This window comes from Mauremys reevesii, linkage group 3, assembly GCF_016161935.1.
Source record: "Mauremys reevesii isolate NIE-2019 linkage group 3, ASM1616193v1, whole genome shotgun sequence".
Lineage (NCBI taxonomy): Eukaryota > Metazoa > Chordata > Testudines > Geoemydidae > Mauremys > Mauremys reevesii.
The window spans coordinates 39,235,408-39,262,577 of NC_052625.1; the positions used below are offsets into that span (position 1 = coordinate 39,235,408).

Consider the following 27,170-nt stretch of genomic DNA (forward strand, 5'->3'; position numbering starts at 1 on the left):
CTAGGGCTTCAGGATGAGGAGGCAGGACTGTGCACCCCTGCCCTGCAACTGGGGCTGGCTGGAACCAGGACCCTACAGCCCCAGTCCCAGGCTTGGCAGGGGTTGGGGTTGTGCACCCAAGCCCCATGGCTTTTGCCAGGGGCTGCATCCCCCTCCCCAGCTGCTGCCAGGGTTTGGCAGGGGATGCAGCTGGGGCCATGCTTCCCTGTCCCACAGCTGCAGCCAGCTCTGGAATGGGGGCTTGGCCTGTCAGTCATTCCCCCCCCTCTAACACCCTCCCCCCCCCAATTATTAGTAGTAAAAGTCACCGACAGGTCACGGGCTCTGTGAATTTTTGTTTATTGCCCATGACCTGTCAGTGACTTTTACTAAAAATAACCATGATAAAATCTTAGCCTTAGTCATAATTCTTCTATGAAGATTGAATTTGTAAGGGATCCACCCTCCGCTGTAGATTTGGGATGGATGTTCGTATTCCTTCATATTTTTTGTTTGCACAAGGAACTGGTGGCTGGAGACGCTGCTCCTCCAATGTAGCAGGGAAGGAATTTACCACCTGGTATGTATATGTAAGCCAGTAGCTCTCACAACTCCCCCTTTATGAGCTCCTGGTCTGGTTATGCACCAGAAGCAGGGACCCATATCTAGGGATCTATTACAGCTGGTTCCTTTGGAGAATGAGTGCTCATTTTTTAAATTTACAGGTATGTGATATGGCTTTTTCAGAAGTCTAAAGTGTATATACACAGTTTTTAAATCTTTCAACAAATTCTGAAATAACTGTGCATGTTAAATAAACCACTTCAAGTTATTCTCTCTCAAGTCCAAATTCTTTGTAGAGAAAAGCAAGGTGGCTTGTAACCTAAAACAATGAAAATTTAGTTAAAAAAAATCAGAGGACTTATCCTAAAAAATCTTTAGATTTCTGTCAAACCTTCCCACCCTTTATCTGGCCCCTTCTTACATTATTCACCGTGATAGCCACTGGTGCCACTAAATACCACCCTGCAGCAATCTGAAATGTAAACAGAGATTTTCCTGCTCAATTTTCTTTAGAAAAAAAGCAGCCACTGGGATCTGAAAAGCTTCCCAGGAAGAAAATGTTATTGGGCATGGGACAGCAGTAACAGTGAAGGAGGTGTCACCAGGTGCTTTCAGAGTTGATTTGCTTAAACTATAATGCTATTTGTAGGAAGCTTAGGAGTTTAAAAAAAAAATCCTACAGCCCCAGTCCCAGGCTTGGCAGGGGTTGGGGTCGTGCACCCAAGCCACATGGCTTTTGCCAGGGGCTACATCCCCCTCCCCAGCTGCTTCCATGGTTTGGCAGGGGATGCAGCTGGGGCCATGAAAATCTGGAATTTCTAAAAGACAATTTGCCACCCACAGTATAAACCAAACTTGCAAAATTTAAAGCTGCAGAAACACATTGGTGATTTTCTCAACCAAGAAGGCTGATGAGAGCAAATGAAAGGCAATTTAATCAGAACATTTGAAGCCTTTGCAATTGGATGGTGTAAAGCTTTCGCTATTACTGTACCAATACTTTGCACTATTTAGAGCTGTTCATCCAAAGGTATCAAAGCACTTTACAAAGTTCCGTAGTTAAGTACCCCATTTAAAAGATGGGTAAGCTGAGGCACAATGAGGTTAAGTGACTTGTCAATGGTCACACACACAGGAAGCCAGGAACAGCAGCTGAGCATTCTAACTCCCAGGCCAGTGGTTCTTGTTTGTTAGCTCCAATGTGTATTAAATAATACACAAAACGATGACATCATAGTGTTAGTATACACTTCATTATAGATTTGTTTTTGTCCTAACTATAAAAATGTACAATAGAGGAATCATACCTCATTTAATGAGTCCTCCCACAATGGAGCACAATGACTGCCTCCTGCCTGAACATTTAAGATGATATTAGGTATCAGGTTTCCTGAAACAAAAACATTTAACGTCGGTCACTGTTGAATGAACACAGAAAGGTGGAGCTGTGTGTATTATATGGAGAGGGATGATATTACCAGTATCCTGGACAAGATGTTTGTGTACTTCTACAAGCAAGAAAATTGAAAAAAAAAAACCCTGAATTGTATGACATTAAACCACATGTAATAGGTTGGTGGATGAACTATTTGCATTAAATGGTTTCTGATGATTACATATCTCAGGAAGTATATATACACAATTGTGTCTCCATTCTTTTCAGAAGGATGGATTTTTTTCTTCATGAGCAAGGCAGGAGCAGCTGCCATCTTTACTTATTCCCTGCAGCTAGGCTCCCAGCTGACAGGAACAGCTAATTCAAGAGCTAAAACTGTGAAAGAGGGCCTCTTCCCCTCATTAGTACAGATTAGTTGGATTCTGTTGTACTAAAAAATAATTTTAGCATCTGTTACTGAAAGAAAGTTCTTGGCTGGTGATAACTTCTATCAACAATACACAACTTCTGTGCTTTAACAGTCATGTCATTGTATCTCCAGGAATAGCATGTCTATAACTTCAGAATGAACAGGGAAATAGTAGGTTTGTGCAGGCTCTGAATAATAAAGGGCTTTAAAATTCACAGCAATTGAATGATAGATTAAGTGGATTATTAATTTAATTTTTTTAAATAATTATTTAGCACCCATTAGCTTGACTATTTTAAGGCAAATTTTGGATCCCAAATTGATGAGTGCCTTTTAAGATTCTGGAGAGTGAGTACTAAAAGCTTTAGCCCTACCCATATCATTACAAGTAGGCTGCTTAACCCACTGTGATAGACCCAGGCCAGTTGGGTACAACAAACTAGTAGAAGGCAGATATACTGGCCACTGGATTAGCAGTTTTCTGTTCCCTGACTGACCAGACCAGGGGCTGCTCCAGCCTAATGAGAACACCTGACTCCAATTAACCTGCAAAGAGTCAGGTGAGTCCATTAAGGTAATGTGAACACCTGACTCTAATTAACGACCTTTTGATACTATAAAAGGGCTCACTCCACTCAGGCTGAGAAGAGCCAGAGGACAGGAAGTGCAGCTGAAGGGCTGGTTAATGAAGACACCCTCAAGCCCTAAGGTAAGGGTGAAGAAGGGAGAAGCAGGAGAGCTGTAGGGAAGTGGCCCAGGGAAATGTAGCAACTCTGGCAGTGAAAGGTCAGCTGCCAACAGCTGTTACCATTAGGGTCCCTGGGCCAGAACTCAGGTTCCCCCCAACTTGCCACTACAGAAACATCTCCTGGGAGGGGAAGTCAGGCCCCTGGCAGGACAGGAGGCTAAACTGTTCTGAAATAAGCCCTAGGGACAACAGAGACTGTGGGAGTTCTCTCACCAACCTCCTTGCTGGCTTATGATGAAAAGGGCTCAGTGGACTGTAACCCTGGCCCTAGAGAGAGAAGGGCTATGTGGAGGGTCAGTGTTAGGATATACATATTCAGGCCTGTCTGTAAAGGCCTACACTTCAGGAATTTAGGTGTATTCTTATCACTTAGTTAGTTATAGAGGTATAATAGAAAATCAAAAAAACACTGTATGTAATGGCCTTCTCTTACTGTGACAGTCTGAGGCCTGGTTCTTCAGCTAAGCAGCGGAGGCCAGCCATAAACTGGGAAATGTAAGGTCACATCCTCACATTCCCAACTAGTCACACTGAAATAAGGCAATCTGATCTATCACCTCCAGAGAAAGGGAAGCGCCTATAAGATGTAAAAGGAAACTTAGTTTGATAGCATCCTGTCTGGCAAGAACTCACTTATCAATAGACACAGCTGGAAAACCCTTATGTCTGTGTAGATGTAGTTGTGAAATCCTCACTTCTGTATTGTTTTGTATGTTTATTTGCATGGTCTCTGTCTGGTTCTGTAATTGTTTGTCTGCTGTATAATTAATTTTGTTGGGTATAAACCAATTAAGGTGGTGGGATATAATTGGTTAAATAACCATGTTACAATATGTTAAGATTGGTTAGTTAAATTTCAGTAAAATGATTGGTTAAGGTATAGCTAAGCAGAACTCAAGTTTTACTATATAGACTGCAGTCAATTGAGGGGTGGGGGGGCGGCGGATGGGAACAGGGACTGGGGATGGGGGAATTGGGATCATGTTTTGCTAAAGGGGGAATGGGAACAGGGGATGGGAACAGAAACAGGGACACAGGCAAGGCTCTGTGGTGTCAGAGCTGGAAAGGGGGATACTAAGGAAGGAAACTGGAATCATGCTTGCTGGAAGTTCACCCCAATAAACATTGAATTGTTTGCGCCTTTGGACTTCGGGTATTGTTGCTCTCTGTTCATGCGAGAAGGACCAGGGAAGTGAGAGGGTGAAAGAATAAGCCCCCTAACAGTCGTAGTGAGCCACTGAGGCTAGCATAAACCGCCTAGAAGCGTGGGACCCCCAGGGACACAGTCGGAGCTCTGCCACACCCTACAATAAATATGGGTAGACTAATTTCTGAAGGTTATAGGTACCCTGAATTGCTTCCAACCTTTCGATATTGTGCTTTATATAGTACACACATGCCTAATGGAACAAATTATCTAGGGAGGCTGTGAAATCCCTGTCATTAGAGGTTTTTAAGAACAGGTCAGATGAACACCTGTCAGGGCTGGGGGCTGCCTCAGTGCAGTGGACTGAACAAGACGACCTATTAAGGTCCCTTCCACTCTTACATGTCTCATGATTGATGGATAATTATGTGACTTTTGTGTGTGCTTATTTAACAACGTATATAAAAGACACTTCCACATTACCTTTCTTATTCATGCTTCTAGCATGATCCCTTTCTGCTTTTCTAAGTTTATGAACGTATCTTAATAATCCTATCAGTGGTATTCGTTGATCATTTTCATATGCTGTGATTAAAACTGAAGGATAAGCCTAAAAGAGAGATGGGGGGGGGGGGGGACAGTTATTAACATTTTCACTTCCTAAAATGTGAACAACCTGAAGAGTTCCATTTTGAATTCCTATACTATTACAGTACTTGAAGGCTTGTTACAGTTGACAATGATGGAGAAAAGATATCTTCTATATTTAGCACTGCAGCCAGCTTCTTTTTATAAAGCCCTACATTAGCATCCCTATAATTTTAACTTGAAAATTGGTTTGGTCTGAAAACTGCCAGATTTATCCTCAAGGGACCATCTGGCAAGAAGTGATAACCGAACCGCAGAATACTCTGACCATGCCTCTCCCCTCCTAACAAAATCCCTCTGCTGAGAGTTACTGGAGCTACTCCACACTTCCTGGGGACTGCCTCACCCATGTAGGACTGATGCAAAAGGAGCTCTAGTCACTTATCAGCTTACAAATAAGCAATTTTACTTACAATTAAATTTATTTCTGGCTGTGATCTTAATTTACAGATAAAAAGAGTCAAACTTTGCATCAAACTAGATATAGTAAGAGTTCACATACTCAGAAGACTATCATTAGGGAAGTTGTACAGCATTAGTAACCAATCACAGTTCAGAGAGAATGAATTAGCCATTCAGAAATGACACTGAAACACTTACTTGCACCATGTGTCTAGTGACATTACTCCTCTGCCACAGTGACAATTCCCTAGTCAGTCAGGAAAACTATTTAAAAATCCTCACAACGGCAGAAGCAATATTTTTTCATGCTGTGGTTTGTTGTATAATAGGAATAATCTAATACTTTATAGTATACCAGCAATAAAACTTTTGAGATTGATTGTCTAAGGGGAGGTGTTCAATTAATTTCAGCAGCTACTTATGATTTTGTGCACTACAAAGCAATATAGATTATTCCTGAACTAACTAGCCAAAGATGGCTTCTTCATATTCAATCAGGATTTATCTTTTAAGAACACACAGTTCACAATCTCAGAGCTTTTTTAAAGCTCTATGTTCCTAAGGCCCTAAAGAATGAATCTTTAGAAAATCCAACTCTGCATTTTCATGATTAAATGTTTTACTTATTTATTCTGTGTGGTACTATACATTGTATTAAGAAAAAGCAGAATGGTTTAATTACTCTTTAGTACCTGTGGCTTAATATTATGATAAGGGCAGTAACTTTTAATATATTCCATGTACTTTTCATCTGCTAATGGATTTCCCCATTCTTCCTGTTCTTCAATTGTCAGTGGGAGATCAGTGTCCAACATTGTATTTAGAACATCTAGGAAAGGGGCCTAAAAACAAAACAAAAAGATGGTTTCACAAACTTAAGATACAGTTAACAAAAGAGGACACTAGACCTTCACGTCTAGTCTACTCTACTAGAATCCACTAAATGTCTGTGAAGGCACAAATTTACAGCCTGACCCAACACCCAATGAAGTCAATGGAAATACTCCTTTAATCCTCTTATCATGTGAGCTTGTTCTTCAGGTTAGCAGTGAGCATCAGCAAAAGTGTGTTTCCAAATAATTATTTATTCTATGCTGTGAATGTATAAGCACCTCGATTCTACCTATGCTGAAATCCTTAGCCATACTTCCATCTCCTCTCTCCTTCACTATGACAACTCTTTTCTATAGCCTTCCCTAGTCTTAGCTCTTCAGGGTAAAGAATGCCTGTCTGCTCCCTCATATAATGAAATTGCAACATTGCCCCCTTCCTTGAACAATCTTTCACTGAGTAAGAAATTGTTGACCAATTCTGAAATTAGAGAAGATAAAATAAACAATGTAGTTTTAACCTCCTATTCCATTAGAAATCTGTCATCTCACCTGTAAAACTACAGCTCTGATGAGGTCAGGATCAGCATTGCACAGAGCTCCTGCAAGAACTCCTCCTGCACTGCTACCTGTTAGCGCTGTATACTTTGGCTGAGAAAATCCTAGTTCATGCAAGAGCATTATACAAGCCTTGAGGTCGTGGAGACCTTTGAGTTTATTATGCATACATCCATCTTTATGCCAACTCAGGCCTAACTCTCCGCCACCCCTGAAATTTAAAACAATTCAAGTCACAAATGTCACAGAACTTATGTTTCAAATATTAAGACATCATCATCTGTGGTAGTACAAAATGTTTTTAGTATCCATAACTAACCTTCCCTTCCTTTCTATCATACAAACACCTACTCACTTCTTCATGGCAAAATGCAGGGGGGAAAAACCCATGAACTCTGGTGAAACTTTAAAAAAACCCAACCTAGTATGTGTGCACTGTCTCTAGAACTGCATATGCACCAATCTGCTTAGTGTGAATATTCCATAAAGTCATCAGAGAAGGACCTTGAGGGAAGGTCTGCCTCGGTTGTTGTCACAGTAGATCAATATTTTAAGTTACCAAAGTAGATAATATCACTCTAAAATTATTTATACACACACTTATAAATAATAAAGGGAAACTCAGGAAAAATATATTTTTCCATCTGTGTGTTACTAATCAATTAAACAATGAAAAATTAAATCAGTTTATTTTTCACCCATTACATTCATTGAGGTGTTGCCTTTCATTCAGTTTGAGTTAGCACACTAGGCCAATCAGTTTCACTTTCTGGTTCATGTACACTTGCACAGCGCTACAATGTGCGGTTGCAAACACTTCAAGGGAAAGTTTAATTAAATTTTTTTAAAATAATACTTCATTAATATATTGTTAATCATATGAAACGTCACAAATATTTTTCACAAACCAGTAATTTGGATCTAAATTACCTTACGGCATCCTTCAATTTAGAACAAAATCACAACTGAATAAATTGCCAGAATTCTTCATCTGTAATGTTATCATTGTAAAACAAGTAAGACTTGGCTAAGTCATAAGATGCTAATAGAAAAAGAACATGTTTTCCATTGAGCAATATCAGAATATAAATGTAACCGTGGACTCCGAAGATGATTTTATAGTTGAACTAGCCTCATGAGCAATAATATTTCATCTCATTTAAGCAACATTTTTTCCCTGTTAAAGAACATAACTGAGAAATAATGGAGTTTTCCTGTATCTTTGATCAGACGAATGAATTTTTTAGAACCAAATGAAAGCTGGAAAGAGACTGTACGCTGTGGTAAAAGTGTGACTGCAATAGGACTGTAGCTGAACAGAAAGCAGAGAGGAGTTAGCCAAAAAAGAGACAAGAAATAGGTTACAGGCTTGGATACTGTTTTTAAAAGGCAAATGCTTTTCAACAGATACAGATCAAACATGAACATGCTACTGGCCTGGGAATAAGAGGGGGATGGTAAATCCTTACACCGTGAACATAATAGCAGAAATTATGTTTTTGAGCAAGGACAAGATGCGACTTTACAGAAAATGGTGTGTGTGTATTCGAGAAGTCAGATACTGTCAGGGCTAAGCTGAAAAATCAAATACAACCATAAGTAGAGACACTCAAGCACTGTGCATAGATCTTGTGAATTTAACCTTATTTTCTTTAGGGTATTTGAGTTGTAATTGAATCACTTAATTACCAAAAAGGATACCTATAATTTTATGGAGAGATGGAAATGCTACAGTACAAGACAGCAAAATGAAAAAGCTCTTCCTAGCAGTCCAGATGAGTCTCAAAAAAATTGACCATGTGCCCTACAAATAAAAATCTTTATTACATTATATAACTACAACTTACCTAACATGGCAATATGCTAATATCCAACCATCTTCAATTAGCATCAGCTTCTCAGCTTTAAAGCTCATGTTCAAATCTATGCCGTAAGCTCCATATACATGAACCAGAAGTGGTTTCCTGTGTAGCTCTTTAGAATTTGTATTATAAAAAACTGTAATTGGCACCAAAATTTCATCCTGGAAATGAAGGAGTATTTTACATTAAAGGATGTTTCAGAGTTCACAATGACACATGGCAATGAAAACTTCAATTATTTGTTTTAAATGTGTGTTTTTGATTACAGTAATTTTTTTCCCCACTTACATTGTACAAAGCACTCTTGAAAAATAAAGTGAGAGACTGAACCTCTGCTGGGCTGGTTTACTGATGCAGAGTATAAAATTCATTTAAGTGCAACACCTGAGGTGTTTTTAAAGTATCAAAGTACCCAGCTCTTCCATCCCCCTTATAACACCATCAATATGTATTATGAACTGAATAGTTTAGCACTTACTGTAGCAGCAAACTTGTTATTAACTTAACATCTCAACCTTTTTAAACTCCAGAAGGATGTTAACTTTTTTTCCTTCTTGACTGATGTATGCTGTACATCATTTTGGCTTTTTTTTTTTGTATGTCATACAATTGTATTAGTATTATGTCTTTATCAGGTCATGTTCAACTACATCCTCTTAACTATAGCATACCAGCTCCAAGGTACACCAAATCCGGAAAAAACATTAACACTACCTTTTCCTGATCTTTTTTTCTATAGCGCTGGAGAAAACACCTACTGTTCTAGTAAATATGGCACCAGAAGTTCTTTATGGTATTTATTCCTGAGTCCCTTCCACAAACAGTTTCTACAGAGAGGGTAGAGTGTGTGGGGAAGGTAGTGGGGAGGGGAAATGGCTGAAAATCTTACCTGGCTCTTAGCTTCTAGCCGTACAGTATGGCAATTAATTGTAATTGGTGCCTCCTGCTCAACGAGATGATTTTCCACTAATTTATATGCAAAACGTTTAGGGGGTTGTACTGGGGAGGAGAGCTGAAAATAGCAAGTGCTGGCATTGTACTCAGGATGGGGTTCTGACTCAAATGCACAGGCCCATGCAGGTAACTGAAAAAATGAAGATTGTTAATAATACCAAAAATTTAAAGTGAAACCTTTTACTGCTTTTACAATTATGTCCATTGCATCCTCTCAAATGAAAAGATTTGGACATAATGCTTAACTACCTCAGTTTGTATTTAACACAAGCTCCATGTCTTATACACTTGCTGACACTGTTTCATTAAACATTTTAATGTAAGACTTTAGCCAATCTTTTTCTACAGCTACCTAATGAGGTTCAACAATGATGTAAAATGGAATATAAAACCTAATTCCAAAGTTTTTCATATAGAGGACAAAATAAATACAGCCATATTCAAGACTGTTTGAAAATGGGAATACTGTATTAGCAAGATTTTAAAAAAATATAATCAAAATACTCTCTCTTTATGGATTACCTTGTATTCTACTGTATTTTTAAACAAATTTCCTTATCTCATTTCCCCTCTGATCTACCACTTCTTGTTCAATTTGTAATACAGCCAAGTCAATGTCAGTTATTACTCCAGTGCCGTAAGTTGACTCAGTAGTGCTCAGCCACTTAAGGCCCCTGCCTCTAACTTTGTTCCCAGTGCTAGCCACTGTGAAGAACAAAACCTTTTCTTGGCACATCTACACTCAGAAACTCACTGCTATTATGTTTAAGATTTTTAACTCTACTAAAAATGAAAGGAATCAAGATTCATTCTTTGAGAGCAGCAGGGTCCTGTGTCAAGCCCCCAGCTGGACCACAACTTACTTTCTTTAAGGAATTCTGGTTAGCAGGTTGATAGAGGCTTCAGAAATTGTCACTAAAAGTCAAAGTTTTACAGAGAAATTGCAGTCCCTTCTCTGAACAATTGATTCAACTGAACAAGATCATTTAAAAAAGCAACAGTCTCAGCAACTGTGCTGGGAGTGTACTATATTTACCTATAGGAATACCATTAGGAAGGAGGATTGTAGAATACAACATTAGTAACTTATTCAACAAAGTTAAGAATTCTTCCGATTTGTATTTTTGAATAAATACAAAAACAATTTTAAATCCTGTGGTTGACTTGTTTATCTGCAGAAATTAAAGTATTTTGATGAGATAGGAGTTAAAAGGAAAAAGATCAAAGTCATAATGAAAATTTGGCATCTAAGAACTAGGAAAAGTAGGCAATATTTATTTGTATCAATCATTGTAATAAACATAATTCTTCTAAATTACTTACTATTAGGGTGTGTCAGCATTACACATTGGTCTTTTGAATACTCTTTCAATATACTGACTTTGGCTATCTATCTTGCTCTTCTCAGTGTGCCAGATTGATACCCTAATTTTCACTGCATAGTACCAGCAGTTGGCCCACTGAAGTCAATGAGACTACTACGTAACCTGATCACGGGGATCAGAAACTGGCCTTATGGTAACAGGTCTGACTGTAATATAAGATCAGAGGACAGTAACACACACTTGAAAGTACACACAATGACATGTCACTGTTGTAGTATACACAGCTTCTCTGTTGCTGACATTTTCAACTTTTACATTAAAAGTCAAATGTGAATGTCTTCATGTAATAAACCAATTGTTTTAAAATTAAATCTAAAATATACCTTAATAGACTGAACTGAATGAGAAACAAGAGAAATCACATTTAAATAAAGATGACCGTAGTGTTTCAAAAACATCACACAGTGATCTCTGAACATCTCTAAGTCTATTAGCTTAGTCTTTTCTTTCAACGTGTAAACCAATTGCCAGTTCTCCATACCACAGGAACCAACTGGAGTCTTCATCAACTACAAAATGAGAAAAACATACATGAATGAAATGATAGGAGTTGCAAAAATAATGCATACACACTTGGGAATTGTCATACTGGAAGGTGTTAATGGCTGCCATCAATCACAGACCTGGTTAAAGTTGATGGGCATGCTAACCATCCTTCCCTTCAGGCTAAATGGGAATGGAAGGAGCAATTAAATGTCCCTTAATGTAGTGATTATAACTTGAGACAATAGGAAGCCACTGTCCAAGCAGGTAAGATGTGCGAGCTGAGAGGTTTCCCTGGAACTGAGGGTAAAATTCAGGGGGAGTTAGAGTATTGATTGGTTGCAGGTGTGTGTGAGTGTGTGAGAGAGAGGCGGGGGGGGGGGGGGGGAGAGAACCAGCAGTGAGTGTGGAGCAAAGAGACAGCTTATTGGGCCATAGAACTCACTGGCATGACCGTAAAAATGGCAAGCTAAGAAATTGCCTGTTTGTTTCTACTGCGTTTAGGGACTCTGTATTTCTTTGTAAACAGGATTGCAAAAATATAAATAAATCTGATTTGCATAATCAATTTATCCTAGTAGGCAAAACAACCCAACAAAGTCATGAAAATTGGTTAACTGCTTGGGCCATCAAGGCAACTGTATAAACACTGGTATCTAGCTATCTCTGCCTTCAGTAATGGCTAGTAACTGATGCTTTAGAGGAATGCGAAGTACCTTCAAAATAGATTTAAGCCCGTTGTGTGAATACTGCACATGCTTATTCAGTTTCTCTGACTTGTGTACATAACGAAGAATGGTATAAACCAGCCAGGCAGAATGTTGGCAGCAAGTTAGATGTTTATTCCAACAAAGTACAAGGCTTCCTGTTTATGTACTGAAAACTATAAATCAAAAAACTGAGAAACTGAGCAGCACAGTGTTTCTTTTAAAAGAAACCTTGCAGTATTTTCTATGAGATTCTAAACAGCTCAGTAGGAAAGTCAATAAAAAGATGAAGTGGTGTCCAAGAGGACAATGTATGCACTAAAGACTGGGAATAGAATTGGATGCTTAAAAATGTCTAGTGCATATTGTAGAAATGTACATTTGTAGAAGTAAGGTTAGTGCTGATGCAATATGAGAGACTGATGCCCTGCAGACTAAAATTCTTTTTTTATATCTAACAACAGCATGGGCAATGGCAGTACAAACTTCCTCACACTGCTCAGCCAATGTGCTTCATCACTAACCTGTGGGTGGTATTTTTTCCAATAGACAAGCTGGTCAGTTAGAAATTGGACTGAAACCACCAACACATTTTAATATAGGCTAAACAACCATCAGAGAGTAATAATTTTCAGTCATTACCAGATGGGCTAGAGTGAAACTAGCATTCCTAAAGATGAAAGACTCCATATACTGTTGTTAGTCCTTAGAGCCATGCAGTCCCCTACATGTCTAGTTTTTTTTTTTAATTCCTCTAGTAAGCTGTCAAACACAAATAAAATCAACTTTCTCACCCCTTACAGATTAATTAAAGTCATACTTCCATGTGATTTGTAGCAGGCATCTGAACAAATACAATGCTTTAGTAGTTTGTCAGAAGATTACCTTGTATTCCGCAGGCTCTCCATAAGTAGTAAGAATGTATAATTCATCATTTCTGTGCTCAACATGATAAATGACCCCTTTAGTTCTCTGTTGTACGAGAATAGGTGAATTAAAAGGATTGCTACAGTCAACCAACCAAACTTCGGAGCTAGTCTTGCTGTTACTGTTGATGGTGAGAAAACGCTTGTCTTTTGTGCAATATATATCCACAAAAAATCTGCAAGAAAAAAAAGGAAGTTAAACTCATGGAGTTCTTATTTTAAAAAATCCTCAGTTCTGTTAGAATCAAGTAATTCTATCTAAGTCAAGAGGAAGCATATCTAGGGGTTAGGGCAAGGAATGGGAAGTTCAGCCAGCTTGGATTCTAGTGGTAGATGTGTTGTCTCCTTCCTGAGATTCAGAAAAATGCACAGTTATAAAAATGCTGGAATCCTCCAAGGAAACACTGATGAGAGGCAAGTTTTGAAATCAGTTGGACAAGAACAGATTTTCTTGATGTTTTAGGCCAACTGGCAGTTCATCGATGTATAACCACTAACCAGGCTCAAAAGATGCAAAAACAAAACAAAAGTTCCTTTATGAAAGATCATCAAATTCTTCTGCCCAAATGAAAGGCTTGGTAAAGCGTCCAAAATCATCACTGAGAAAACAGGAAAAACTTCCCTTTTGTTATAGGGAGGAGTGAGACACAAAGGGTAACGGCAGCTGCTTCAGAAAAAGACAATGAATCAAAAGTAAACACTGGCTAGTATGAGACACAACCCAACAATGGCTGAGATGCTTAAGACCACTGAGGAAGAAATGACAATTTAATTTTCTTTAAAAAGAACAGTATGAGGATAATATGAAAAAAAATGATATAAAAAAGAAAAGGATCTAGACGAAATCTGGTGTGGCAGAAGCAACAAAAAATAAATTTCCTGGGGAACAAGTAGAAAGAAAAATCTTGGAAGCAGAACACAAAACTAAAGACAGAGAGGGAACAATATCCCCCCCTCTCCCCCCCAAAAAAAAGTTTATGACCTAGAAACTACTTTAGAAGTAATAACATCTGCCCTTTGAGATGGGGCGATGTTGTGGAGGTGCTTAATATTTTCAGTGGGTTCAGTCTGACTGGTGCAGTGATTGGAATGGGAGAGGAGACTGGCATTCTGATTTGAATACTAGGATAACCTTCATTGGATCCACTTTGGGATTGAGGGAAGAAGGAATAGGCATTGTAAGTGAGACATTCTGAGCTGTACTGCCTCCTCTTCACTTGCATGTGCTGCATTCTTCTTGCGTAACTGCAGAGGTTTGTAAAAATGTCAAATGAGTTTTGGAGTAATTTCACTCTAGTGGATGTCAGTAACAATGATGCTTTGAGATTACGGTATTAGGCACTATACCAAAACCTTAGACAGTGTCCAATCAGTCACTACCGGATCACAAAAAACCAACTGAGTTCTCAGTGTGATACTGTATATCTAAGGGGACTAATGTGATCCTTTAATGTATAAGAAGGGGAAGTAAGAGTAGGGAGGTGGTATTACCGATACTATTAATGGAATACTGGGCCTGCTTCAAAAAAGGGGCTTGAAAAATTGGAAAGAGTACAGAAAAGAGCAATAATAACTTGAAGTCTAGAAAACACACCTTATAGTGAGAGACATAAAAAGCTCAATGTATTTAGTTTATCCAAGAGAAGATTAAGAGGTGAATTGATAACTCTCTACAAATACCTACATAGGAAAAAGATTTCTGATAGCAGATGGCTATTTATTCTAGCACCTAAAGGCATAATGACAGCCAATGGTTGGAAGCTGAAACCAGATAAATACAGACTAGAAGTAAATTGCAATTTGTTAACAGTAAAAATAATTAACCATTGGAACAATTTACCAAGGGATGAGATGGATTCTTCCATCACTTCAAAGCTCTGCATTGACTGCATGTCTTTCTAAGACGACATATTATAGCTCAAGCAGAAGATATGGGCTTGATGCAGAAGTTACTGGGTGAGGATCTATGACCTGTGTTATGCAGGCAGTCAGACCTGATAATTATGGTCTTTTCTCTGGTCTTAAAACCTACAGATAGGAATTAAAATCTTTAAAGAGCATTTTCAGGGCTTTAATTTAACCTTTTTACTGTGATGGTAGTTGTCTTCCCCACACCGTCTGTGAATGTTCCAGAATTAACTACTGTTTGCCTCTCCCCTAGGTCCCCACTGTCCTGCTCTGCTTCATTCCTTTGCCTCCTTTGTGGTGGTGGTTAGAGCTTCTAGACTTTGCAGAGAATAAGTCCCCTGCTTACCCATTGCCTACCAACTGAGCAAGAGTGGAGAACTGCACTCACTCTGCCAGGATTCCATGGAGGTCAGGCTGTAAAGTGTTCCATTCCTTTCACAAGTGTAAGGCCCTGGTTTTCTTTTTTTTTACATTATTGTTAATCAAGGCTTGAAGTCTTTAGCGTCTTAGAAATGTTATACTGCAAATCTCAAGAGCTCGCCTGTTCACCTACATCTTCCTGATGTATAATAGTAACACAGGAGAATTCTTCACACTTCTTTCGCCCACAAAGCAAGTGGTTCAGCTATGCACTGCACTAGAACATGAGCCTTTACACTCAGCTTGCTGTTTGATTTACAGTAATGACCGTGACCTTCAGAACTGTGTCAACAATTTCCCCGTGGGGAAGTGTCTGGTCAGTGCAACTTGTTCCACTTGATTCTGCCACCTGCTGTATAGTTTTATACAATTGGATGTATAAAGCGCAGTTGGAAAAAGGATCTCAGTTATTTCATCACAGTTGTACAGCATCAGTCATGCTCCTGATAAAAAACTATTTCTTTACGGAGAATGTAATTCAGTAAGACAAAACTACTAACATATTTACAATGTACTGTATAACGCTAAGATCCTCAGAGAGACTAGATCTTGCTATAGGGCTGGAAAACTAGTTCTGCAGTCAAATTAGAAAGAATCTGCTTTTCTTCCTAAACCACTGCTTCCAGAAAGGTTACTGAAAGGGTATTCAGTTGACAACAGTTTGATCACACAACGGCTTCACTCATAGACTACCCACAGCACCAAAGCTTAGTCCAAACATTATTTTTTAACAGATATAACATACACACTTACAGTAGGAAAAAAACGCAACTTGGTTTTCACCAAACAACATCTTGACCTGAAACTGACCTTGACATTTACGAACCACTAACCAGGTAACTGAGAACAGTTAAATTTAAGCCGATCACAAATCGGACAGAGCACATTCTCCAAGAACACCTGATAATCAGTAACAGAAAAAATAGACTTTACATGATTTAATACAAAGCATGGAAGAAAACATTTTCTAGATTTTCTGAGCAATTGTGTTTATATATTTTATGATAATTATGAATAATTCAACACATACAAAAATATATAAGGGGAAGTTTTAATATGTTTTGATGAGAAATATTACCTTGGATCTTGTTCCACATAAACTAGCTGAGCATGTTTTCTGTTAGTGAAAGTGGCCAGAAGCACCTTATGGCATACAAGGTTCTTTTGACTGGTGTAGAACAGAACATCATTTGTAGCCCATTCTGAAAAAAAGACAAATACAAGTGAACTACACCACAGTATTTTGTGCTATTGAAGGGAAAAATAAAAGCAAATATTTTGCCCATCCCAAAGCAAGTTTCAGAGGAGATTTGTGAAAAAGTTTGATCTTGGGAATCTAATCTGAATTTAATTAAGCTAAAGGTGACATTAAGTTTTATTTATTTTTTCCAAAATTAAAACTTATTTCTTTTCTGGCCATGATTTTAATAGTTCAGATTTGGTTTAAAGAGGAAATCCAGGTTTTTGCTGTCAGCACTGAAACATCCCACAGCTGTACATTATCAAGCATTTCCCTTCTGTCTGTTATTACACATTATGCACTAGGAGAAAATACTTTGCATAGGCATGTAAGGTCCAATTCTGTACTGCACAGAACCTCATGAAGTCATTTACACCTGTGCAAGGTGGGTGTGAATAGCTACCATTCTGATTAAGTAATGTTTTGCACAAGTGTACATGACCACACAAGGTAGAAGACACTGAAGAATCAAGCCTATTGTGCTTTTCCTTTTATATATTGAATCGTCTGGGCAGATCACTCGGAAGATGCTAGTCACGATGAGAGAAAATAATGCCAGTGGACAGTTCAAGGCACTAGAACAGCATGTGTACGAACACCTACTGAATTGTCAATCTGCTTTATTCTGATCAGTGAATTAGGAAATTTTGCCCAGAGTTTTGCAGTTCATAGGCCTAGCCAAAGGATCACTGAATATAGGATAACGCATCTAAAACCAGTCTCCATACTGGCCAACAATAATAATAATAAATAATCAATCAGCATGGACATACATATGGCGTAACAAAACACTCTCTCTACTGTATTGCTCTAATATGCTGTAAGGGAAAAGAAAGTTCTCCACTTCCATTTCAGTATTGTGTTGTATATTTTACTAGCAAAACTGAGAGGTAGTAAAGTTTCCTAAGTTAAATTAAAGGCCCCGGGGCCCCAATCAAAGCCTATTGAAGTCAACTGAAGGACTCCTAATTGACTTTAGGGGTTTTTGAATTGGGGCCCATATCCTGAAATCAACTGGAACTGCAGTTGTTCAACATTTAAAAAATGTATTTGGCGCTTGGGTTCTAACTTTCAGAGGTGCTGATCACCTGCACCACTGACTTCAGTTGGAGCTGCAAGCGCTTGCTAAATCAGACATGAAGGCCCTGATCCTGCAAATGTTTACATATGTGAATAACTTTACACACATTTACAAGCCTACTGAACTCAACAGGCACATTCACATACATGAAGTTAATCATGTGCATAAATGTTTGCAGGATTAGGAACCCTGTGTAACAAAGGAATGCCCACCCTACTAAACAAGCTGCTTTTGTTTGAATTGTAAAACATGTACAATTGTGCAGTATAAAAGAAACTTTTTGAGCCTGTAAATCTTTGTAATCAATTGAGAACCCTTCTGCACTTTTAAAATGTGTGTGTCTTGATATGGCAAGATAGATACAAAAATATTACCTGACCTACCTTGTCTCTCTCCTGGGACCAACATGGCTACAGCAACAGCGCTTTATAATAGATATCAATTTTAACATGGCAGTCCTTTATTTTGTTAAAATATTATTACTGATTCTAAGTTGCACTATATGGAGCATTTTATCTTCCCATTTTGTATATTCCACATTACATTTACAGACTACTTACCAAAACTAAACACATTTGGGATAATATATTCCACCATAGGTAACTTCTCAAATTTCGTAACAATACAGCTTGACTCTTCAGAATTTGAGCTTTTTATGCTGGTAGCCATATACCTCTGATCTGGGGAAATTCTGATGCGCTGAATAATCGCATCATGAAAACCAAAATCTTCAGTATTGAGTAAAACCTCAACACCTCCTTCATCTAGTACACAAAAGAATACAGACAACAATAATATCGAAGAACCAGCCCAATGAATCATAATAGTTTATATTCTGCTTTGATATTCTGCTAATGATATCCAAAAGAGGAATTTGTTAGCACGGAATAGTTCAGTTGTCTTAACGTATGCTAATAAACAGTATCATAACTGAGTTTAATGGCATGTGCAAAAAAGATTTTGCTGTTACTATTTTTAAAAATATTTTTTGATTTGTAAATTTGCCTGAAATGGAGACTATACTTCTGAAGGAAGGTTTAAATTTAAAGTCAAACTTTTGAGGTATTTGTGTGCAATGAGAGGAGAAATATTTTTCACCCTTTTGGAATTAAAATATGGGTGAATTAATTTTGCTTATTCCCCCCCCCCCCCAGTGAAGTGGTGTTTTGTATAAACCCAAAGTGCTGACTGGAAAAAAAAATCCAGAAATTTATGATCATGTGAAAACAAGAATTTATAATGGAAGTCTCAACATAGCTTTCGCTACTAATGTAAATTGATAACTTAAATAAATACCAGGGAGAGAGAGGAGTTACGTGCCAATGTTGACACAAGAACAAATGGATATAAACTGGCCATCAGAAAGTTTAGATTTGAAGTTAAACCAGAGATCCCCAAACTGTGAGATACGCCCCCCTAAGAGGGGTGGAGGAACGTCCAGGAGGGGTGCAGCAGGGCCCGGGCCAGCCTACACGGGGAGCGGGGAGGGAGTGCCACCAGCCTCTCCCTGCTCCCCAGCTCTGCTCCAGTCCCACCCTCAGCAGCATCCTTGGTCCTGTGCCTGGCCCCACCCTCAGCCTCAGGGCGGCTCCAGTCCTGGCCCAGGGCCAAGGCTTGGGGAGGACTGGAGCTGCACCCAGCTGCGGGTCTGGCTGCCGGCCCCCACCACAGCCCGGCTGGGGCTCCACTCCCACTCCCACCTCCAGCTGCAGACCCAGCCTTGACCCCTTTACCCCGTCCGCATCCATGTACCTGCTCCTGGCCCCAGCAGGGGGCATGGACAGGGTAAGGGGGGTCCGCGACCACACAAGCTTGGGGATCGCTGAGTTAAACAAAGGTGTCCAACAGTCAGAGGAGTGAAGTTCTGGAACAGCCTTCCAAGGGGAACAGTGGAGGCAAAAAACCTAACTGGCTTTAAGACTGAGCTTGATAAGTTGATGAAGGGGATGGTATGATGAGACTGTCTACAAGGGTATACAGCTGATCTGCGACTGCTAATAGCAAATATGCCCAAGAGCCAGTGATGGAGCACTAGATGGGGAGGGCTTTGAATTACTACAGAAAATTCTTTCCCAGGTGTCTGGCTGGTGAGTGTGGCTGATGTGCTTAGGGTTCAACCGACAGCCGTATTTTAAGGTTGCCAGGTGTCCAGTTTTCGACCGGAACGCCAGTTTGAAAAGGGACCCTGGTGGCTCGGGCCAGCACTGCCGACCGGGCCATTAGAAGTCCAGTCGGTAGTGCAGCAGGGGCCTGGGGCTAAGGCAGGCTCCCTACCTGCCCTAGCTCTACATGGCTCCTAGAAGCGGCTGCCAGGTCCCTGCGGCTCCTAGATGCATGGACAGCCAGGGAGGCTCCCCGAGTGCTGGTTACACAGCTCCCATTGGCCGGGAACCACAACCAATGGGGATCTGCGAGCGGTGGCACCTGTGGGTGCGAAGGCAGTGCACAGAGCCTCTCTGGCTGCCCGTGTGACTAGAGGCCACAGGGACCTGGTGGTCACTTCCTCGGAGCTGCAGTAAGCGCCACCAGGATCCTGCACCCCCAACCCAGAGTCTCCTCCTACTCCCCAAATCCCTCACCCCCCCCCACATCCAAACTCTCTTGCCCAGCCCAGAGCCCCCTCCTGCACCCCAAACCCCTCATCCCTAGCCCCACCCTAGAGCCAACACCCCCAGCTGGAGCCCTCAACCTCGCCTCCCCAACCTCCTGCCCCAGCTGGTGAAAGTGAGTGAGGGTGGGGAAGAGAGAACAACAGAAGAGAGAGGGGGGGGATGGAGTGAGTGGGGGGCAGGGTCTCAGAAGGGGCAGGGCATGGGCAGAGCCTCTGAGAAGGGACAGGGTAGGGGTATTCAGTTTTCTGTGATTAGAAAGTTGGCAACCCTAGCCATATTTGGGGTTGGGAAGGAATTTCCCCCCCAGGTCAGATTGGCAGAGACCCTTTTTGCTTACCTCTGCAGCATGGGGCCCTTCTGACCTTAAAAAGTTTGAGACTTTAATATGTGTAATCATATGACATTACTCCCCAGTTCCTGTCCCATTCTCCTTTCTAGATTCTGAAGCTTTTAGTACTTTTATAAAATTTATTACTTAAACATTTTATTATGTAAAATAAAACAAAAATAGCTCAAAATGGTAAGTTTAAAAAAAATTAAGTAACAGGGATGGTTAAGCTTGAAGCTTAGTAAAGTATCCTAAAACGTCAATGCATGCGGAAAGATCAGAGAATCCAAGAAATATCTTACCAGCATCTGATTTTGAACGAAATATGCAGCCATTTTCTTCAAAGTAAACACAATCCCCAAACCTAATCTGTTAAGCACAAAACAGACATGTTGCCAATATATAGGCAGAATTAAATCGTGGTCAGACCTTAGAGGTCAAAATATTTCCTAAAAGCCACTACATACAATCGGTTTTCTGCTGAGGTTATATAGTAGATGAATAGGCCTATGGTTTTATGTATAAATAAAATCTAATTCAGCAACATATAATATTTTATATATAAATAAGACAAAATATAAAAGATGTGCTTGATACACTGAAGGATTTTGTTAGTCATATTCAGAGGAATGAAAGGGAGTCACCCACACACTAAGATTTTCTTTTTTTAAGTCAATCTACCATAACACAGTGGTCACCAACCTGTCGATTGCGATTGACTGGTCGATACTGGAGCCTCGGCCAGCTGATCGCAATCTCCAGGCCGCTAACTAAAAGTCCTGCAGTGCAGCGGCTCAGGCAGTCTGCCTACCTGCTGTGGCCCCACACCGCTCCCAGAAGCGGCAGGCACGTCTCTGTGGCCCCTGGGGGAAGGGTGTGTGTGAGAGAGGCGGCTCCGCGTGCTGCCTCCAACCCCAGCACCATCCCCATGGGGGCAGTGTTTGCAGTGCACAGAGACCCGGTGCCCCTTCCCTCCCAGGGGCTGCATGCAGAGCCGTGCCAGCAGCCAGCTGCTCCCAGGAGGGGCATGGGGCCACAGCAGGCATGGGGCCACAGCAGGCAGGCAGCCTGCCTAAGCCCCACTGTGCTGCCGACCAGGAGCCGCCGGTGGTAACCGCCTCCTGGCTGAAGCCTGCACCTCGCACCCTCTCCTGCACCCCAGCCCAGAGCTCCCTCCTAGCCCCCGCACCCTCTCCCATACCCCAATCCCCTGCTCCAGCCCCCTCCTGCATCTAAACTCCCTCCCAGAGCCCACACCCTTCACCCCGCCCACACACCCCAGCCCCCTCCTGCACCCAAACTCCCTCCCAGAGCCCTCACCCCCCTCCAGCTCCCCAACACTCTGCCCCACCCCGGAGCTCCCTCCTGCACCCAAACTCCCTCCCAGAGCCCTCACCCCCCTCCAGCTTCCCAACACTCTGCCCCACCCCGGAGCTCCCTCCTGCACCCAAACTCCCTCCCAGAGTTTGCACCCCTCACTCCAGCTCCTCAACCCATTGCTCCAGGCTCAGCCAATGCACACCCCACAGCTGAGAATGTTACACTGACTTGTGACGATCCCTGAAGACTTTTGGATCTATAATCCACTAATAAAAAGTAAAACTCATGAAATGTCCAGTGGATTCTGAGATTAGGTGCAGTGTGACCATATGACACCTGCACCCAAACTCCCTCCCAGAGCCTGCACCCCAACCCCCCGCCCCAGGCTCAGCCTGGAGCCCCCTCCCACACTCCGCACCCCTTGGCCCCAGCCCAGAGTCTGCGCACCCCCTCCTGCACCCGAACCCCCTGCCCTATCCCGGTGAAAGTGAGTGAGGGTGGGGGGGAGAGTGAGCAATGGAGAGATGGGGGAATGGAGTGGAGCCTTGGGGAAGGGAAGGGGTAGATCCTGCATTGATCTTAAGTTCAAAAAGTGATCTTGTGCATAAAAAGGTTGGAGACCACTGCTGTAAGACACTGACAAATGGAGAAGACATTTCTCTGGTAACTACACAAGCAAAAAGCATTATCCTACGAACAGCTGACTTAACAGAATTACTCATTACCCAAGCACATGTTGTTTGCAGGATTGGACCCTTAATCCTTGTGCCTACAAACACATATGTACCATTAAGCACAGGAATAGTCTCACTGAAGTAAATAAAAGCTATAACAACAAATAGGAAGAAGTATGCTAACAACTTAGGTTCAATGGGACTATTCACTACTTAATGTTAAAAAAATCAGAATTGAGTTTAAGGCTCAAGGCCTAAGGGCCCAATCCTGCAAACACATATGCATGTGCTTAACTTTAACTATTGCAAGTAGACCAATTGATATCAATGAGATTACTCATGGTACTGAAGTGTCTCTAGAACTGGAGTCTAAGAGAGCAAAGGTCTTGCAGTTTATCATATCCTATCGGTGCATGGAATCAAAGCTCCACAATTCAGTTACTATTTCCCCCCCCTAAACTTAATAATGGCTAAAAGCATTTAAATCTTCTCTTGGATCATATAATCTACACTGTTTGCCAAAAAGCCAGTTTAATTTTATCCTATTTGTTAATTATTATTGCTTCTATTGACTGTGGTGGCATTAAGACTGTTGTTCAGGTAAAAGTATTAGTATTGGATCTAAGATACCGTAAGCATACTCCAGACTATTTTGTTCATACTTTATAAATATCAAGCAACAAAGAGTCCTGTGGCACCTTAAAGACTAACAGATGTATTGGAGCATAAGCTTTTGTGGGTGAATGCGTCTGATGAAGTGGGTATTCACCCACAAAAGCTTATGCTCCAATACATCTGTTAGTCTTTAAGGTGCCATAGGACTCTTTGTTGCTTTTTACAGATCCAGACTAACACAGCTACCTCTCTGATATAAATATCAAAATATTTAAAAATCAGGACTATGAACATAAAACAGCTTAACCAAAAACATGTAGCGTAAAGGCATTTCATAGTAGGAACAGCTTCACTGACTCTTACTTGTACTAAATTATAATGCATTTTAAAAAAAAAATTGCCACTCACCACTGGGCTGCTCATGCTGAATGTATACTTGTTGTACATTACTTCTAATTTCTTCTTGAGTCTTTCTGCTGTATCCATATATCTTGCTGAAGTTACTTTCCAGTTCTCCTGCTCTGATTTCAGAAGATCCTGGTACAAATATGTCAATGCAATCAACCTCTGATTTTAAATGTCCAAAGTTATGGTTGGATGCTCTTGCCTATCAAGGTCATGTTGCATCACTTATGCAATAGAAAATTAACTTAAATTGGCTGGGCTGAAATCCACCTTTTTGAAAATCATTTTCAAGTCACCCTTAAATAAACACTGTCAATGTAAAACAACTCAAATTTCTGCCTGGAAATATTTCACCTACTATGTACTTCAAGTAACACCTAAGATTTATATTATTGAAAAATATTAGAATTTGTTCTCTGCTTTTTGCATGCATCAGACATGCACGCTGATAAATAATTTTCACTGTTTCCCCTCCAAAGTCAGTCAGATTTAATTGGAGGATCAAGGTCTGTGCAGGCTCAATGGGCTGCCAGTAGATCCAATTACGGATACAGACTGACTTGTCTGTATAGACAAGGACAAGTTTTGTTAAACATTGTGTCAGCTAGCAGTGGTTAAATCCTGGTCTCATCACTATGGAGATTCTTTATACAGTTTTATCCTGATACCCTAATATTATCTTTCTGGCAGCTATTTAGATTTTAGGAAAAAAGCTACAGTATGTTGGGGGTACCCTCTGAGACCGTATCCACCTATTAGCCTCCGAGACTTTATCTACTTGCTTCCCAAGAACTCAGCTCAACTCTGAACTGGTCACTGAGATTTTTTTTATTGGCATACAATCAAACTACGCTTCAGCTGATCAGGCTCAAGCATAGGTACAAAGAATACCATACACCCAAAGTTACACAGAAACTCCCTTCCTTTATATACACGTATACATCACATTACGTTCCCTATATATTGCATCACACATTTTGGGATTGGTTTGGTCACTTTGTAGGAACCAATCCCAATTTACTTTTTACCTCATCTTGTGTCCCAGGTTTATCTTGTCCATTATCTTATCCATTGTAAATGGTTCCCTGGGTGTTCCCCCTTATCTGTTTCCAGCCTGCTGATCCATTTACCTCTTCTGCCTCCCAAGAAAGATAAGTACAGATACTGACAAGTTGAACAACGTCATTTGTCTCTGAGTATACCTGAAATCCCAATCCCTATCTCAAACTCTTTGGAAAAAAATGTTTCCTTAACATTTGAAACAGTGTGACTGTCATTGCTGATGTAAGGGTCATGATGGTTGTTGGCATTATATTTATATTTAAACTGCATACCTTGCAAGAAAAGAATCTCCGTGGCACAATGTGCCCTGGTGAGTCTGTGTTGTTCCATGAATTTCCCAAACACTTTGTAAACTGAAATTCTTGCGGTTTTATTTGACTGCAAAGAGCTATTCTCAGATCACAGTTATGGTTAAAGTAGTATCTGCAGTAACCAACACTGAACTTCAGAGTCTGGAGAAAAGATTTCACAGTCCGATGCATGATGCCCAAATCTTGACTTGACTGACTACTCACTCTGAACTTTCCAAGAATCCAAAATTATGTTGCGTGCAATTAAACTGGGTACCTGAAACAGGGTGAAACTGAAGCAGGGATTTCTTCAAAAGTGAAGGCTTTAAACCTAAAGGGGCAAAAGATTCAGACTGAATGCTGTAAACTTTAGTTACCATGTGAACGGCAGGGAACACAAAAGCAACCTGAAGCTGCCTCCCCTAACTCTTTTCAAATAATTCGTTTGTACACTTAAGCAGCGTGTTTCTCCCCCGGGCTGCAGGCTCACACGGCTGAAGGGCAGACCTCGGCGGGCCCGGAGGTGGGAGGGCCAGCCGCAGCCATCCTGCCGGACACTTTCCTGTTCAGATGTGTGAAAGTTCAAAGAGCTTTTAAAATGTGAGAGATTTTCAAGGCTCACCGAACTGCATTTAGACACAATCCGCCAGCCCCGGCCAGTGGCTTTAACGCACCGCTTGGAAACACGTCCAAGCCTGCACGAGGCGGAGCGGCTCTGAGATCTGACCCCACCCGGCAGGTCTCCGAGCGCCGCGCACATGCTAACCACCCCCGCCTCCAGTCGGGCAGCCGGCCCGGGCGAGCTGGGCAAGGCGCTCGGCGGCCGCGACAGACCCCTCCAGGCCTGCTGGAGGCAGGGCTCCGGACAGAGACCAGACGGGTCCTCGCTCGCCGCCGGCGCAGCTGCTGGAAATGGAAACGGCCCTGCAACGGCTCCCACCGCCCGCCGGGACTCGCCGCCTCTGGCAGCGGGAAGCGGCTGCTGCCACTTGTGAGACTCAGGTCGCCGCCGCAGCCCCCCGACCGGGCGCGCAGTGATGACATCACGGAGGAGCATCTCTATTCCGCGCCGAAGCCAGAGACTCACCTGATTTTCCTACACGCTGAGCTGCCCACAGTCAAGATGATTCACGGGCATGCCCATAGCCAAGATGGCGTCCGAACCAATACCTCTCTAAACGCGGTGACCAGCAGTCAAGATGGCGACAAAAGCTGTGCGCTCTGTCGCCATCTTGGTTATGGGCCGTTGGCCAGATAGTGATTTACTCTAATCCGTCAGGTTGTTGGTTTTAAGGCATATTCACATTTTCTTTGCTATTTTACCCCAGTTTCGTGCCTGGAAATGTTTGCTTTCGGGCACCTGCCCCTTTCGATAACCGTAACTTAATAGAGAAAAGTGGATCTGTAACAAATGGGTTTTATTATCGCGGGGTGCTCCTTGTAGTAACCCCCGAGCTCCTCGAGGTTACAGCGACCCAGGTGAGGTGCTGTATAGGTCAGGGCAGAAACATGCAGGACGGTTTCCACAGGAACCTTCTTGCCCTTATCAAAGATGGCTGCCGCCGTCCCGCCTCCCTAGCCTGGGCTGGGAGGGTCTAGCCGCAGCAGCTGTAAGGGCAAGTCCTTTCTCTGGGCTGCCGAGCGCACGTCTCTTCCTCCCCACCTGCTTAGCCCGCCTTTTGTCTATCCCTGGCTGCTGCTCCCCGGGCGGGGACGGGTCAGTGAGTGGCTCAGGGCTTGTTTCCCCTTGAGCCCCTGGGGGCTCCCTCAGCTCTCCCCTAGCCTGCTCCCAGCAGCCTCAGCATGACTGAGGCTACAGCCTGGCCCGGGAGCATCCCAGCTCCTGTTGCTAGGTGTGAGTCAGGAGGAGGAAAAGGAGAGGGAGACGCTGAGGAAGGTCCGAAAGGAAGGAGACAGGGAGCCGCTAGAGCCCGGTGGAAACTGCTCAGAGAGGTATAATGCTACTTTACATTTCCCCAAGGCCCTTTCCTCCCAAGGGTGCCACAGAGCCTGCTAACCTGTGCACCAGGCCACTGACATGCAGCCACTTCTGGGGTGGAGGGCGATAGCTAGGATATTGTCCCATGGCAAAGCAGCCTGTATGGGGGAGGGACTTTGGTCACACACTGTTGACGAGTCCTGCACTTAGGAGGAGACTGCTCTCCAGGGGCACTTGAATGTCCAGGCACAACAACGAAGGCTGCAGTTTTTAAGGGC

At 41.8% G+C, this 27,170-nt stretch overlaps 2 protein-coding genes across 6 annotated transcripts in view; one reads left to right on the forward strand and one right to left on the reverse strand.

Moving 5' to 3' along the window:
- Positions 1 to 333: 333 nt before the first annotated feature.
- PREPL (prolyl endopeptidase like) lies at positions 334 to 26,318 on the reverse strand. Of its 5 annotated transcripts, none has more exons than XM_039529498.1 (15): positions 26,041 to 26,318; positions 24,936 to 25,515; positions 23,605 to 23,733; positions 20,890 to 20,956; positions 18,208 to 18,411; positions 16,405 to 16,528; positions 12,958 to 13,174; positions 11,206 to 11,391; positions 9,433 to 9,627; positions 8,529 to 8,704; positions 6,676 to 6,892; positions 5,986 to 6,135; positions 4,727 to 4,853; positions 1,851 to 1,933; positions 335 to 862 (listed from the first exon to the last, which is right to left on the reverse strand). In XM_039529498.1, exons 2-15 carry the CDS (start codon positions 25,143 to 25,145, stop codon positions 809 to 811), a joined length of 2,139 nt encoding a protein of 712 aa, XP_039385432.1. In that variant the 5' UTR covers positions 25,146 to 25,515; positions 26,041 to 26,318; the 3' UTR covers positions 335 to 808. The 5 variants fall into 5 exon arrangements, with proteins under 5 accessions (XP_039385436.1, XP_039385432.1, XP_039385433.1 ...); XM_039529499.1 differs by having other exon boundaries at positions 24,936 to 25,284; positions 26,041 to 26,125; XM_039529501.1 differs by lacking the exon at positions 26,041 to 26,318 and adding an exon at positions 25,576 to 25,938 and having other exon boundaries at positions 24,936 to 25,284.
- The window catches only part of CAMKMT (calmodulin-lysine N-methyltransferase), a 352,032-nt gene continuing 351,169 nt past the window's right edge, over positions 26,308 to 27,170 (forward strand). Inside the window, exon 1 of the mRNA XM_039529504.1 lies at positions 26,308 to 26,906. Coding sequence (XP_039385438.1) covers positions 26,757 to 26,906 — 150 coding nt within the window. The 5' untranslated portion in view covers positions 26,308 to 26,756. The remainder of the gene's footprint in view (positions 26,907 to 27,170) is intronic.

Bases quoted from the DNA above. Each gene is read 5' to 3' on its own strand.
- PREPL (XM_039529498.1), bottom strand. From the start codon at position 25,145: ATGCATCGGACTGTGAAATCTTTTCTCCAGACTCTGAAGTTCAGTGTT. The intron at 9,628-11,205 runs GTATATTTTAGA...TCATTTTTTCAG, and splicing joins ATTCAGTTCAGTCTATTAAG to TTACCTGCATGGGCCTGTGC. The intron at 4,854-5,985 runs GTACTAAAGAGT...TCTCTCTTTTAG, and splicing joins ATCATAATATTAAGCCACAG to GCTTATCCTTCAGTTTTAAT.